The sequence below is a fragment of the Pyricularia grisea genome, chromosome I (assembly GCF_004355905.1).
Source record: "Pyricularia grisea strain NI907 chromosome I, whole genome shotgun sequence".
Taxonomy (NCBI): domain Eukaryota; kingdom Fungi; phylum Ascomycota; class Sordariomycetes; order Magnaporthales; family Pyriculariaceae; genus Pyricularia; species Pyricularia grisea.
In genome coordinates this window covers 2641365-2655960 of record NC_044973.1, presented here as the reverse complement: position 1 = coordinate 2655960, position 14596 = coordinate 2641365, and the positions used below count along the sequence as shown (strand labels likewise).

Below are 14596 nucleotides of genomic sequence, written 5' to 3'. Positions count from 1 at the left end.
CATGGATAAACATCAAAATATACTCCCTAAGCGCCCACCATACCGCAGTCATCCATGAAGCTTTTTCGAGGACCCCCCCCCCCCCCCCCCCCCCCCCCCCCCCCCCCCTCTTTCTTTTCTCCCTTCGTGACAAACTTACCCTTCTGTAAGGCGCAGTCACTTTGTCCCAAACAGAATGGCATGGCAGGTCACAAACAAAGTTTCGGAAAATCTATTCGTCCTCAAAAAGGGTGCTTTGGGATCAATGAGAAAGCCTTGAGAACGTACCCACTCTGGGCTGAGAGACGTGGCACATAACTGAAACTAGATTGTTGTGCGTGTACGACTGCTCGTGGCATGGATAGACAGAGACATGTTTGCTTCAAGAAAGGAATCATATCAAACCGTAGAGGATCACGGTCCTTTGTTTTTGTAGCCAATTAGCCCCTATTGAGTAACAGGTGTCGCGAGATATAGACAAGCCCGTATGGGTTCATATGAACGTAGACAGTGCTGATTCCTACGGAGGTGACAGGGAAAAGCTTCCAGAAGCCTAGGAGAGAATATATGTATAGAAATACATTAGGTGGCCATAAAACAGTCATGAATATGACAACTTACCCGCGTTTCCCCAATCCCTAGAACGTTTTCTGACAGGCCCCGAGTATCTTGAAGTGTGGCCTATCTGCGGGCGATGTCTCAATGGTACTCAGCTCGGGAATGTGATCAACTACCAGAATAATATATGACATGTCTGTGGAAACCTTGGCGCTTGCTTGCACATTTTGTATGTGTTGTTCTAACGATACCAAGCTTGTGAGAATTAGTAACTTGTCTATTGTTTCCCCGAACCCTTTGACCAAGCCCCAGAACGTTATCTGAAAGGCCTGTAAATATCTTTGAACTTTTACCCTCCTTAGTTGCAGTATCAACGGTGCTGAACCTGTGCCCTTTCGCTTGGCCCAACTCGGTTTTGACTACCCTAGCCTTGAGCCCCGGAATCAAGGGGAGTTCACGTCAGAGTAAGAGCCACTTTATCATTCCCTCATGAGCCGATGCTCCGTATGTGCCAGTCTGGGAACAAAGACAGCCCTTAATAGTATATACACAAAGAAACTCATATCCACAAGGAATCTAGCAAAGTCTACAATACTTGGTGAACATGTCTGTGGGGGACAAGGTCAAGTGCCTCGCTGCCCACCACTGAACAGGCTTGGATCAATATTCTCCATGCAGATGAACTTGTGGCATGCCCAAGTACAGGAGAAAGACACATCTTTGTGAATCCTGTAGGGTGCTTGAACACTTCACTTAAAGATAGTATATGGATACGTTCATGAAACACCACGTTGTTTTACAACAAAGTCCCGCTGGTCACCAAAGCACTTCAGTCGACTTGCACGTCAGGACGGTTCTTACAATGTTCAGCTTGGTAAATTGGTTAAATAGTTACTACAGCACTTTGTGCTACCTGTGACTGTACAAAGGAGACCGCAGCAGTGGTAGAGTGACGAGAAAAATAAACAGCCAGACCATCCGGAAACTCCGTTGCAGTCATGGTTTGGGGAATAAAAGTAACAAAGTCAACCTGTGACACCACCTTCAGAACATGAACAGAAAACACCAAATAAGCCTTCTTCAGACCGTAATCTTTCAGGAACCCCGGTAATAAATACCTCTAAACTAAGCAAACACCTTTTTACCCAGGGCGGTATGAGAAATGATTTGCTGGCTCCAGGAGGGACCAACGTGACAGAGACGAGACTCCAATCTAAAAGACAGCAAGTTTACGCTAAATTCCAAGAAGCAAATTTTGATAGAAAAATGGACAAAGAAAAGCCAGTGGGGTGTGGAGGTCGGAATTATGTGTCGAGTGAGTTTCTGGGATGCCCAAAATACTCAAGTGATAAGTAATTGTAGTTATGATAACCAGCGCGAGAGTTGGGGTTGGTGCGGAAACGGGTAATATGGTTCGAGATCTCGAAAGGGTCGAAGTAGATTGTACAAGGAAAGTCGTAAAGTCGTACAGACAAAGTCAAGGGGCTGAACGTTTTGACTGTCTGATGTAGGGCTCCAAATGGACAATTTTGGCTGATGCTGCCTGCCGCATCCGGCCTGAGGAAAGTTGGGAGTGTTTGTGCTGGTGTGTAGCGGTTCGCCGTCCAAAAGCGCTTGGGCTGTTTGTCAGACTATGCTGACAAGTTCGATATAACCAGAGTAGTAGGCCATCTCGCATGGTGGTACATCGTATCGAGAGCTTTTGGTACCATCAGGATCCACAAAGTGTCGTTCCGTGGACCTCGAATCTCATGGGCCTGATATACATATTCGACTATAGGCCCACGTGCTCTGAGCTTCAGCCTACATAACAATGCAGCACATACATCCGCTATCCCTCTTTTTCTTGTCCTCTTTTTCCTGGGCGGGAGCAGCGGGCGTTTGTTGAAGCGGTGAGGGGAGCCCTGGGGCCGCGTTACCTCTGGATCCGGGGATCGGGCTGATGGGCGGTTCCTGGACCTTGGGTATCGTGGAATATGAGCCAGTTCGTTGTTGGCGGAGCGAGTTGTGTCGGATGGAGGGGCTTTTAAGAGCTTCTGTTTTTAAAGGCCAGTCGGGGGCCTGTGTCTCGTCCGTCTGCTTTTCATTTGCCTCATCGTTCGGCGGGGGCTGAAGAAGTTGACTGTTTCTGTCAGGAGGCGATAAAAGACCGTCGTCGCTCAGTGGCCTAAACTCCTTGTCATAGACACTACCAAACTTGCCCTCTCGCTCCCACTTCTCCTGCTGCAATCGCTTGGCCACCGTTGGGAGAAGCTGCTGGTCTGGCGGTAACCTTGGGTCCGGCTTGTAAGCCGAGATCATCCATGGCGGGTCGCCTTCTGGTTGCTTGTTCATAGGTGACGACGGTGTAAGCTCACGATCACCTGACCTCGTGGTTGGTCGCGTTGCGGTGCTACTACTCGACGAATCCTTGCGAGTGCCCCCGCGGGTTTTTGGTCTGCCGTTGGCCCCTGTCGCCTTCGCAGGCCCTGAGGTTTTCCGAGCTCCGGCTGGCTTCTTGGGCGAGGTGTCGGTTGCTGCGCGCTTCGTCTGCTTCTGGCCTGGAGTGACAGCAGGCGATGGCGACGGTTCGAGTTTGGTGCTCGCACTACTGCTCCTCGCTCGCGTCCTGGGCATCTTGATACTTTCCATCTCATCTGCGGGGCTGCTCTCTCTCCTCCTCGCAGCTGGTGATTCCCGCTCAATGTAGTCCACCGGTATTGGTGCCGGACTGACCTTGGCCACCGGTATCTTTGACGCGCCTTTTGAAACTGGAGCCGACGTCCAATAATTGGACTCCATCTCGTCGGCGACCTCTTCGGGTAACCTCAAGTCCCAACTGGGAACCTCAATCTGCTGAGCCTTAGTCTCCCCATGTGCGTCCCTTCCACCAACGAGGTTCGAGTTCTTCCTTGATCTGGTCGCGCCGTTTGTGGATTCGCTACGGGTCCGTGAGCCGCCGTTTGCGTGCACTCGCGGGCGACTGCGTGAACGCGAACGATTTCTCGAGGGGGCGGGGAGGATGATTCCTGCGGCCTGCAGCTCCTCGCTTTCTATCCGAGCTAGCTTGTCCCTGTGGATCCATTTCGACGCCTCATCGGTGCCTGCTGAACCGTCGCTCGATGAGCCATAGTCGACGTTCGATCGCTTGCCGTTCTTGTGACCACCAGAAATCTCCCCGATGCTTTCTGATGGGCTCACAGCTCCAGTACCACCACCGTATGGCCGGTATGCAGTCCCTCCTTGCATTTCGCTTCCGTAGGTAGAATCCACTCCGAACCCGACCTCTCTGCTTATTTTACGGGATATCGGCGCGTGCGAAGAGTACGGGTTCGAATTGCCGTTTTGAGACATCAGCGGTGATCTTGTCTGGCTGTTGATGGATGCATGATTGGAATTTGTGGTGGGCGTCTTCTTGAGTGCCATCAGATTCTGGGGTTTGGAGAGGAAAGATGAACCACGCGTGTTAGTTATTTGTTGTTCAAGAGCATGAAATGCAGGGCATATCCCAGAAGTTAAATTTCGGCCCAAGTACGAAGAAGGTATACGGGTACTGCATTGCACCAGGTATATCGTAGGGTATAGCATAAAGTACTGCGGGCCACCCGATTGGATCAAGAATGATGCATAGATTATTCACATACCTCGTCATCTCCGCCAGAAAAATCGTCCCAAGTATCGTGATATCCGTTTGTGCTCAACTTGTTGCTGCCGTGGACAACGCCATGTGAACTGCTCGGGGGAGTGAGAGCAGACGAGGCGACTGTCGACATAGCGGCAGCCGCCATGATGGATTTCCAGGGCCCAGACACGCAAATTCACGTGGCTGCCCAAGTGCGACGGATGCGCTGGGGCCACCCTATTTTATTTTATTTTTTTCTTCGTTGGAAGCGTGCCTGCTGGATTCGAGCGTTCGAGTCGGGATTTGCAGTAGGTGGTGGACAGTGATGGCTCGTATTGGTGATTGGACGGTATGAGGCGCCGCGGGACACCAGTGTCAGAGTAGTGCTGTTTCGGCCAAGATGATGAGGTGAAGAATGGAACGAGGTGCAAATTAGGCTTTGACACTGGCGTCAGTCAAACCCGTCCCAATTGCCGTAGTATGTGTTGATCTGCTCGGGAATTTTGAACAATTTGTTGATGTACTGGTTCCAGCGGCGGACTTGTTAAGGTCGATAGCAGAGTCTGGTTGAAATTTGCCAGAAACGGGATGATGTCCTTCTGTCGTAATTGAATTCTTTTGTTTTTGTTTTCCACCTCTTTTCTTTCTTGTTTCTTTTTTTTTTTTTTTTGGTTTGTTTTTGGTTACAAGTGACCAGCTCGCGCGCGTGCCCTTTCCCCAGATCAACGGGCCGGTCAAGGCGTAAAATAGGAAGAGAAAAAAAATAGGAATAGAAATAGCAAACGAATGAATGTCTCGGACGATCTAAGTCAGCCCAATGACATGACAATGCAATTAGAAAACACACACACACAAAAAAAACACCACAAATTATGTGCCTGTCCAACGCGACAGTCCTGTCAATGGCTGTGAAAGATCTGTCGGCGAGAGGAAAGAGAGATGGCAAGCAAAGCTGGGACTCTCAATAACCTCCGAACGCCTCACGAAAAACAACGGCCCATGTCAGGTCAACCAACGGTGGTAGGGAATGGGAACTCCGCTCTTCACTCCTCGTCCTAACAAATCCCCCAAGCGGACCCTGGCCAAAGTGGACCCACAACGAATGGACGTTTAAATTGCGACGCTAACTTCTTTTTTTTCTTTTTCTTCTGTCTTCCCTAGTAGTTTGAGGGGGAAAACACCGACGGATGGGGTCTAGCCACCCAGCCCCCTTTGACAAGTTGGCAAAGATTGGCAGAAATGTGCAAAAGTAAAATGCACCGACAAATCCTTGACACCAATGTGCGCAGTATTGTTTATCCCTAGACATACCTGGGGCTTTGCTGTCGTAGGATGTGCCAGGCTTGGGAGTCTGTCTTTTACACTTGATTCAGGAGTAAAAAGCACAAAACGACTGTGTATGAGCAGTATCCATCTGTACCACCGGCAATCGCCGATTGCATTATTTTTTTACTGGCTGAGAAAGTGTGGGGTCTTTTATATCGCTATCGTACAGGTTCTGTTGCGTTGCCGAGCTGTGACAAACCACGGTTCTTGTACGCATGGACGTGATCTGGATAGGGGTTGAGTCGATGCATGACGAGCAGTGCCACCTCGCAGGGAGAGCACTCCTGATCGATGGATGGATGATACTGCTCGAATTCCATACTTGCACAGATGTTTCGAGAAAAAGTATTTTGATTTGTCTGGCAGGGCTGCACTGTCACAAACAGGGCTGTTTGACTGATGCTTGAAGTTTGTTTAGGTACCTTACCTAGCAAGCCTAGGTAAGGTAGGTAGGTACCTTATCAAGATACCCTATCCCTGCATGCAGTACGCCAGGTTTCTGATGCAAGAACCATTTTCGACCTCTGCGCGCCAGGGGCGAAATAGGGCTTCCTTAGTTGTGAATGGTCGGCATTCTAGAAGTTGGTTCAGCGGTCGCGGTATTTCCGGGGCCAACCAAGACACTGAAGTCGCCAATTAGGATTCTTCGACACTCTGGAAGGATTTGAAAAGCAACCAAAAATCTTGATGGCAATCATCAAGTCGAAAACGCCGCCGTTTCAACGACGGGTTGCGCCGATTCCATTCCAGCCCCTAGGCGGTCCATGTGACAAGCTTTGTCAACTGTCTGTTAGTTCTGCTTTTGACATCTGCCGTCAGTTTGTGACATATGTCTTCATTTTTTTTTATAACTCGCCTTTATTTTTTCTTTGACGGAAAGTGCCGTTCAAAGAGCACAATAAAAAAATAAAATAAAAAAGGATCTGACTGAGCACGCAACTCACATATGCGATCGCGGCCCCGCGATTGATCTCAGGAAACTCCCGTCAGTCCTTACGTCCGTCGCTTGTAAGTGGATGGGGAATTAGTTCTTTGTCTCGGGAGCCCCCATTCTCGCAAGCCACAGTCTCATTCATCGGCGACCAGGTAGACTGAGGGGCAAATGGAAGAACAGAAAGTTTGACACCAGCGGCCGCCTTCCAACTGCGTCAATCTTGCAGACCTTGTTTTCCCGCCAGGCTTTGGACGCACCTGTGAAGCTTTAAGTGTTTGCGTCATTGAAGCCATGTCAAATCCAGCTTCACATGATCAACCCCCAAAGCCCCCTCAGGTTCGCCGGACAAGATTTGTCTGCATTTCTGATACCCATAATCATGAAGTGAAGCTCCCCAAGGGGGATGTCTTGATTCATGCTGGGGACTTGACAAATCAAGGCACTCTCTCCGAGGTAGGATTCATCATTGCCAAAGCTGCAGGCAGTATATGTGAACGAGAGGACGAAACGAGCACTCCAGATACATAAAGGCTGATTTCTTTACACTTCCCGGTATTGTAATTAGCTTTCCAAAGCTGTCAGGTGGTTGGAAAAGACTGATTTCGAGGCCAAAATAGTCATAGCTGGTAAGACAACAAGCTGCTTTTATCTGATGCATGCATAGTCTCGCCCACTGTCAAAGATCTACTAGCGCTGGGATAACATTTGCTAAGAGCCATATTCAAAGCGAAGGAAACCATGACATCAGCTTGGATGCCGAGTTCTATCAGCAGTATGGAACACATTTCCATAATCAGCGACTTGAATCGCCCGCTGACTGCATCGATATACTCAAGTCGAGCCCCAGCATAACCTACCTCTGCCAGAGCACTGCCAAAATACGACTCTCGAGCCCCAGTGGGCCTCGCACGAAGTTTACAGTTTTTGGGTCTCCTTACAGCCCGCGAAATGGCCTTTGGGCCTTCAGCTCCTGCGACCCAGATTCGTCGTCTACCCTTTCGGACACTACGACCGGGGCAAGCAGATCTGGCTCGCCACGTCGCAAGAGCAACCGCCCTAGAGAACCGGCAGCTTCATTCGGCCCGTCGGCCTCGGAGCTCTGGGACGCCATTCCTTTGTCGGCAGACATAGTTGTCACGCACACGCCGCCCCATCTGCATTGCGATGGGACCGGGACGCACCGAGGATCCCTAGGCTGCGAGACCTTGCGTCGAGCGTTGTGGCGCGTGCGGCCGCGGCTTGCCATCTGTGGCCACGTTCACGAGGCAAGAGGTGCTGAAACGGTACGCTGGGACTTGGCTAGTGATTCCAAGTCTTTGCAAAGGAATTACGAAGAGACGAGTGTCACAGTCTGGGAAGATACAAGCGGGGTTGGGAACAAGATGGCTCTTGTCAACCTGACGGGTGACTCGAAGAAGGGAAGAAAAGGGCTGGATAACGATGGTGTGTGCATCGACAGCGCGTTGAGCCAGACAGATGGGACTTTGTCGACTGAGGAAGCAGAAGGGAGCAGCCAAGCCCGTGGTATTCCTGATATGGCAAGACATGCCGCTTCTGGCAATTTGCAAAAGCTCACACCCTCCGGAAAAGAACCACCACCCTTAATTGGCAGCACGAGTCGTCGGGAAACGTGCGTGGTGAATTGTTCCATCATGGCAAACAGCTACCCGCATCTGGGTGGCAAACGGTTCAATAAGCCGATCGTGATTGATCTAGATTTGCCCACATGGGAAGAGTTCTAGGCTACCTATCTGACGGTACACTACGACAAGAAACAAAACGCAAAGTAAGCAAATACGCCCCCGCTCGAAGCCCTCAACGAAAAAGTCGCGTGCAAATAGCTTTCGCTCTCGGTCACAAATGTTGAGTGGGCTTACACCTCCATTCCAGATCTTGCATGTATTTTGCGCCCGACCAACCACGTTATACACGGAACCCTGTCGAGGCTGAGCCTCTACGCGGGGGTAAGACGCGTCCTCGGAGACTAAAAGTTTGCATACTTTTTTTTTTTTGCCATGACATCGCACTATTGGGGCGCAAAAGTTCAACTTTTCTTTGTCGTCGCAACGCAAGCCCCATCGCCTCAAGAGGCCTCCAAGATGATAGTTGTTCCAAGTCTAGGTCTAGACTAGAAGAGAGTTGCAGGGGGCGCGGTGTACTATCTATCCACTTCGATTGTCAAACCAGTCATAATTGACGATGATCTGATTTGAAATTATTAAATCGATAGGATCAAGATGGCAAGAAAAGCAAAAATGATTTATCTGGAGAATGAGCAAAAAGAAAAAAAAAGAAAAGAAAAAGTAGGCCTCGGAATACAAATTCACTGTGCTGAAATCGCAAGCCACCATCCAAGTAGCGAGCCGAGGCCTATAGTATGCCCGTGACGCTTAAGTCATGAACTTGTCTTACACGACAAGACGAGTAGTTTGAGGGAAGGCTTGCGAGAGACAATGGGTGTGTAACCACATCCACTCAACCTAGATTGCCTAGATTGGTACCTAGACATGTGAGGTATGAACACAAGCTGAAGACGACCCCTGTGAATATAACAAGCAAACAAAGTCTTGCTACATCTAGTCAAAGCGCATGGCAATAATGAATGTTGATTCGACGACCTCAACCACACACATTTGGTCAGGCTCATGGATTTTTATTGACCATCACTCAATAGGGCGCTTTCCACAGTACTTGCTCATTGTTTGAGCCAGAACTCCACCATACAGATACCACTTAAAAGTCTTGAGAGGCATGCAATGTATTGATTGTATCACACAGTCACAGGCAACTTTTGGCGGCTGATAAAGAGGCTGTTTGGTTAGCGCCCCCCTGCAGCATGCGTGAGTCCTGCATATCGAATACTGGCTTGTTAGACTAGTGGTGCGGCAAAAGACCCCAGTAAGCTGCCTATGCGGAGGAACTACAATGTGCATAGGGGGAAAACCCCCTCTGCATGCACCTTGGCTGCCCGTCAACCTATCTTTGCTGTATGTTTGTATGTTGATGATGTGCATGGTTGTTGACATGGGGGGTTTATAAACAGCTAAGCTTGCCAAATAGGTAGTTTTCTCCATCTTGACTGACAAACATATATAAAACATTACCGGTAAAATGTGAATCATGTCTTATATAAACCAAGCAATGGTTAACAATACCAGAGGAAAATGTTTGAGCCCATTATTGTCGCTTAAACCCGAATTAGAGATCACCCGGTAAGCGTCTCTGAAGATGTATCATCATCGCCATCAGCTTACACACCATTTTGCACAGCAGACTGTCTGCTGCCGAGACCATATTCTGCCTCTTTCTGCCAAGTTACTAAACGGGTGACAGGCACTGCACACAGCCCTTGCAGTGACTAATGGTGCCTGCCTCCCCATTCGCTGACGCATGGGGTACCTCCACAAAATCGCCTCCGCCACAGAGAAACTCGAGCTGAATGAAGTACAACAGGTACCTCCCGCAAGCAGTACCTAGAAAAACCCGGCCCTGTATGCCCGACGTTTTTGGAAGGTCTGACCACAGCACGACAGCTGACGGGATGGCAGATGGCATGGGTATTTGGGAAGACTACCTCCGGTTCGGAAGGAGGGGTTCAGAATGTGACGGCGGGGTTGAGGTTGGCGGGAACGGTTGGTCCAGACTTTTGGCCCCGCGCCCAGAACGCCCCAGCTGAGCGAGACCCGGCTGGCGTCATTGGTTAGGGAAGATCAGCAGGGAAAGGCTCTGTTACTCTATTTCCACTCGTTGCTCTTATCCTTCGGACACTATTTGATGCTTTTCTTTCTTGGTAGACTTGCAAGCTTGGTAAAAGCACGGCTGAGTTGTCGTTCGTTAATCTTTCCCTAATATACAGTTGGTCTTTTTTCAGATCGCTCGAGTAAAGCACCCCTTGACTTCTTTTTCCGTACTGTGATTTAAGGTAATTAGGAAGGCCACCTCTTTGAGGGACCCTTTACGCCCATGAAGAGGGCCAAGAGGGCCTAGCTTCTCAGCCATCTCGAGGTACCCCTGGGTAATCAAGGCGGGATGCTATGTGCTGTACAGGCCCCGCACTATGTTTTCTTCCGTGATCCCTACCTTATCCAAGACACATTACGTAGCTTACTACAGTAGCTTGAGTAGCTTGCCCGCCTGCTTACTGGTAGTCCTGGGACCTGCTGCTCAAGGTTACGAACTGCGGATAGGTACTTTGTTCGCAAGAAGCTTAATAGAGTAGAACTGGCTATCGGAGTTTAGGCTCAAGGCATATCGAAATCGAAATCCTTGACGTGATGGAACTGAAGCTGGAGAGAAGCCTCGCACAGCGGAAAGACGAAAATGACCCCTCAACAGCCCCCCTCTTTGAAAATTGAGCCGTTAGTCCCACATGGCTCGGGGGTTGCGAAAGAAAAAGAAAAAAAAAGGATAAAAAGAAAAAAGAAGTACAAGAAAGAAAAAGTATTGACGCAAGTCACTTGGGTCCATTGTTTTCACGATGCATAGATCCAGGTCGTCCCCGCAAGACATGGGTTTTGACTGAGAATAATACTGTACTGTACCGACCCTACTCCGTACCTAAGAAGCATCACCAACCTTGCAAAATTGCAGGATTTGCTTAGTTGATTGGTAGACAGGTTTAGGCGATCCCACATGGTCACGGGAGCCAAGCTAGGTGATCAATCAGAAAGCCAGTCCCACGCGGTGGATTGAAGCTTGGCACTGGTACCTTGAACCTGCGGATGCGGATTGTAGAACAGAATGGTGTTTGACGAGGGATATGATCATGCTCTTCTTGGTATCAGGGATGCGCATAAAGATACCTACCTTGGGAAAAGAGCAAATAATAACACTGCACTTTATATATTCCTGAGTATCTTGTGAGGTGCGAGGACAGCAAGTGACAAGCTTAGATCAAAGACTTAGCCGAGCAAACCGTATTCCACCCAGGGTCAATTATGCACAGTTGAACTTCTGTCACTGAAATCTATTGTATCGTAGACTTTCGGGGTGGGTTTGCGTTGCGACAAACACGAGACTGCGGGTGGCGTTGTCAACAGCGGGGCCGCAAACGGGGTCTTTCCTGGCTTGCGAGCGGATGAACAGCTGAATTGGCCATCTGTAGACTTGCATTGCTGTGTGAACTACATAGAGAGCCTCGGGATGTTTTCTCCAACCACTGAACATAACTGCTCTAGAGGTAAGCCCAAACAAGGTGGTGCAAACTCGACAGTAGCGGTCAAAGTTGCCCAGGTAATTCGCCAATTGACCCCGTTCGTTAACGGCACTCTGCCTGGTACAGTAAGCTGATCGATCTGGTCCCCCGCCTAGGGAACAACGGAGATCTACACAGAGCTCCTACCGATGTGGGCCATGATTGATTCCATGCGAGGAAAGCCATGTGGACAAGGGTATCTCCTGACGATGCTCCGATGGTCCTGACCACAGGAGATAGAGCTCGGAAAAGTTGTTGCTGGGTCTGCTGCAAGCATGAGCAGAATGGGGTCAGGGACTTACTTGGAGAATGATGTGAGACTTAAAGAGGTTGAGGTCATAGTAAGTGGTCACCCAAAGGCCTGATACACACCGGATCAGCTAATCGCTTTTTTTTTTTTTTTTTTTTTTTTTTTTTGTAAATCCATGCATTGCGTGTGCGATCATGGGGAAAACAACCGAACAGGTTTTGATTTCGTGGGGTGATAGAAAACCCGATCTTTACTGTAAGACCGAACGACTGTCGCGTCCTTTTGCAGGTTGCGTGACCCGAATAGACCGAGGGGAAGGAAGACCAGACCATAGGCAGGCAGGTACAGTATATCATAATAACAAGCTTGCAAAACAAGTCAGACGTCATGTTATCATTCCCGTTGGGGCCAAGACGGGTGGATCTACCTACCTACAGTGTCCATGGCTCACAGGTCAATTCTGGAGCTCCTTTCTTTCAGTCATCATACACAACCAGTTAGGAGTTAATTAGTTGCAGAAAAAACCATCCTGAAGACGCCGCACAAAATCCACAATCATTCCTTCGCAACAAGCGACGCATCCATTGGGGTCCCCTCTAAACCCCTTCGGCGATAAGTTTTGTGTACTGAGTAAGGGGATTATGGCTGTGGACTCGAAGTGTTCGTTTAACAGAAGGCCGTCACCGCTCTTGTCGTTGCCAGGACATCGCTGCTCCGCAGGACCCATCAACACTTGGCTGACTTGTAAAAGGCAAGGAACATTGTCGGCCTTGCGGAAAACACTATTCGAATATTAATCCTAGACTAGCACCAAAATGCCAAACCCGTCGGTTTACATGTCAAAATTTTGGCAAGCGGTCGGCAATTTTCAACATCCCGATTAAGCGTGAACGGTTTTTACGAATCATTCCTGAACCCTTGCAGGCTTAAGTGATTCAACTTGTGTAATCCGTGACGAGCGTGGAGGGGAGCTTGGTAATACGGACATGACCGACACAAAGTATCATTCGGCCTTTCTAATGTGCCATTACCGCCACTCTCGACAAGCGAGGAAGCCCGCAAGTGACGATACAGCCACGGCGTATATGCTAAATACCTACCTAGATACCTTCTCGTCCTTGAAAATCCATCTACGTGATAATCTACCTACTGTAGTCAGGATTTTTTGTTCTCTAACTACCCCCTGATAATCAGAGACACTAATACCCAGGTGTCTCTTTCCATCCTTGTCCCTTTGTCCCGCCATTACAACCGCCTCAACGGCCCCCCGGGCGTTTTGTAACTGGCGTTTTGGCGTCTCGGCCTAGACGCAATCCGGCCGAGGACGAGAGCGCCCGCGCGAGGCTGTGATGGTGTGTGGCGCGGCCCGTCGATGCTTGCGAAACGTGCCCTGAGCAGGAGACCACACTTCAACGCCACACACGAGTGCAAATCTCAACAAGGCCAGGCACGCGAGCCTGCTTAGCTTGCAAAGTGGTTCGCCGCCATTTTTGGATTTTATTCACTCTGTCAGGGCCGAGGCCATCTAAGTCGCTGCGCCGTGTCATCACATCTCCTGCTCACGATTTGGAGGGGTTGGAGAATCCGTCGCACTGAGAAAGCCTGCCTTGCACGAGCCAGTCGTGGGGTCGTACCTGAGCTGTAAGGGAATAAGGCTCGTGTCGGAGACGACCTGTTTACCAGCCAAGGGAAGATATCATCCGTCGAAAAGGCATCTCAATCTGCCGCCAGCCTGCCTACAATAAAATCCTTTCCAAGATTTAATTTGATACCTGCCTAATCCTAAATCCAGAGGGATTTGTCGCTTTTACAGTCTATTGAAAAAAGGTATGAATTTTATTCCATCCCTTTCTGTTCTTGATTTCACTGCCTTGTTGTATCCAGTACATCATCGCCCAGCGTGGGGTGCAAAAGCTCCTTCTAGCAAAAAATTGGTGGGGCTGCAGTCAAGCGACTGGGATCTATTTGATCTTCCCATGTCAAGAGGTGAGGTCTTCTGGGCAAGACCGCAGGGCATTTCTGCTAGACCTAGTGTCGCACGGTGCGAAGCCCACTCCGATCCACTTGTGCTTTCCTGCACAATCGTCTGGCTACAAATCGTCAACTAATGGGGGGGCAAGGGGTCGCCCCATGTCGTCTCCGCTGTTAGCGTCATCAACGGACCATTCACAGGCCCTGGGACTGACCCTCACTTGGGACCTCAGAGACTCCAGTTTTGCTTCGCACGCTTGCCGTTGTGTGGGCGCCCATCAAAGAGGAGGAAGAAGAAGCGGGCGACGCAACTCAAGCACGGCGCAGCCAACCACGAGCAAGGGACCCCGTCTAACTTGGGCGGCCAGTCGACACCGCAACCTCTCTTAGAAAGCCTCATCCTCGCACCTTCGTCCCGACCAGGTTGCCTGACTTTTACTTGGGACCGGTCGCTCGAGCTTCGTCTCTTGGGCACCACTTTGTGCATGCATGCATGACAGATACCAACAACCTCGATGTTCTTTGTTTTTGTTTTATTCTACTGTCACACTTCTCTTGATTTTTTTTTCCACCACAATAAAGCATCCGATTCTTGCTTGCTACCACGAGCTGTCTGACTACCTACGTACCTCTACCTATCTTACCTTTACCTTGCCGACTTCTTTCTTACCTTGCATCGTACCATACATTCTCTTGCATACATTCATATCTATCTTATGAATCTTACACATGTACATTTAATTCCTCGTCTCGCCTGACCGATCATTCATTCCCTTCTATACC

At 49.5% G+C, this 14596-nt stretch overlaps 4 protein-coding genes across 4 annotated transcripts; 3 read left to right on the top strand and 1 right to left on the bottom strand.

Annotated features, from left to right (window-relative positions):
- Nucleotides 1-1403: 1403 nt before the first annotated feature.
- On the bottom strand, nt 1404-5231 carry PgNI_05839 (uncharacterized protein). The gene is made up of 2 exons (XM_031125870.1): nt 4161-5231; nt 1404-3948 (listed from the first exon to the last, which is right to left on the bottom strand). The coding sequence occupies exons 1-2, from the start codon at nt 4302-4304 to the stop codon at nt 2341-2343; spliced, it is 1752 nt and encodes a 583-aa protein (XP_030982482.1). The 5' UTR covers nt 4305-5231; the 3' UTR covers nt 1404-2340.
- Nucleotides 5232-5872: 641 nt separating this feature from the next.
- On the top strand, nt 5873-6231 carry PgNI_05838 (uncharacterized protein). The gene is made up of 2 exons (XM_031125869.1): nt 5873-5913; nt 6011-6231. Exon 2 carries the CDS (start codon nt 6028-6030, stop codon nt 6130-6132), a length of 105 nt encoding a protein of 34 aa, XP_030982483.1. The 5' UTR covers nt 5873-5913; nt 6011-6027; the 3' UTR covers nt 6133-6231.
- Nucleotides 6232-6599: 368 nt separating this feature from the next.
- PgNI_05837 (uncharacterized protein) lies at nt 6600-8386 on the top strand (the record flags this gene model as incomplete). Its single annotated transcript, XM_031125868.1, has 4 exons — nt 6600-6851; nt 6964-7024; nt 7131-8101; nt 8240-8386. The coding sequence occupies exons 1-4, from the start codon at nt 6690-6692 to the stop codon at nt 8384-8386; spliced, it is 1341 nt and encodes a 446-aa protein (XP_030982490.1). The 5' UTR covers nt 6600-6689.
- Nucleotides 8387-9491: 1105 nt separating this feature from the next.
- On the top strand, nt 9492-10136 carry PgNI_05836 (uncharacterized protein). Its single transcript, XM_031125867.1, has 2 exons — nt 9492-9610; nt 9669-10136. Exon 2 carries the CDS (start codon nt 9838-9840, stop codon nt 10072-10074), a length of 237 nt encoding a protein of 78 aa, XP_030982491.1. The 5' UTR covers nt 9492-9610; nt 9669-9837; the 3' UTR covers nt 10075-10136.
- The last annotated feature ends 4460 nt before the right edge of the window (nt 10137-14596 follow it).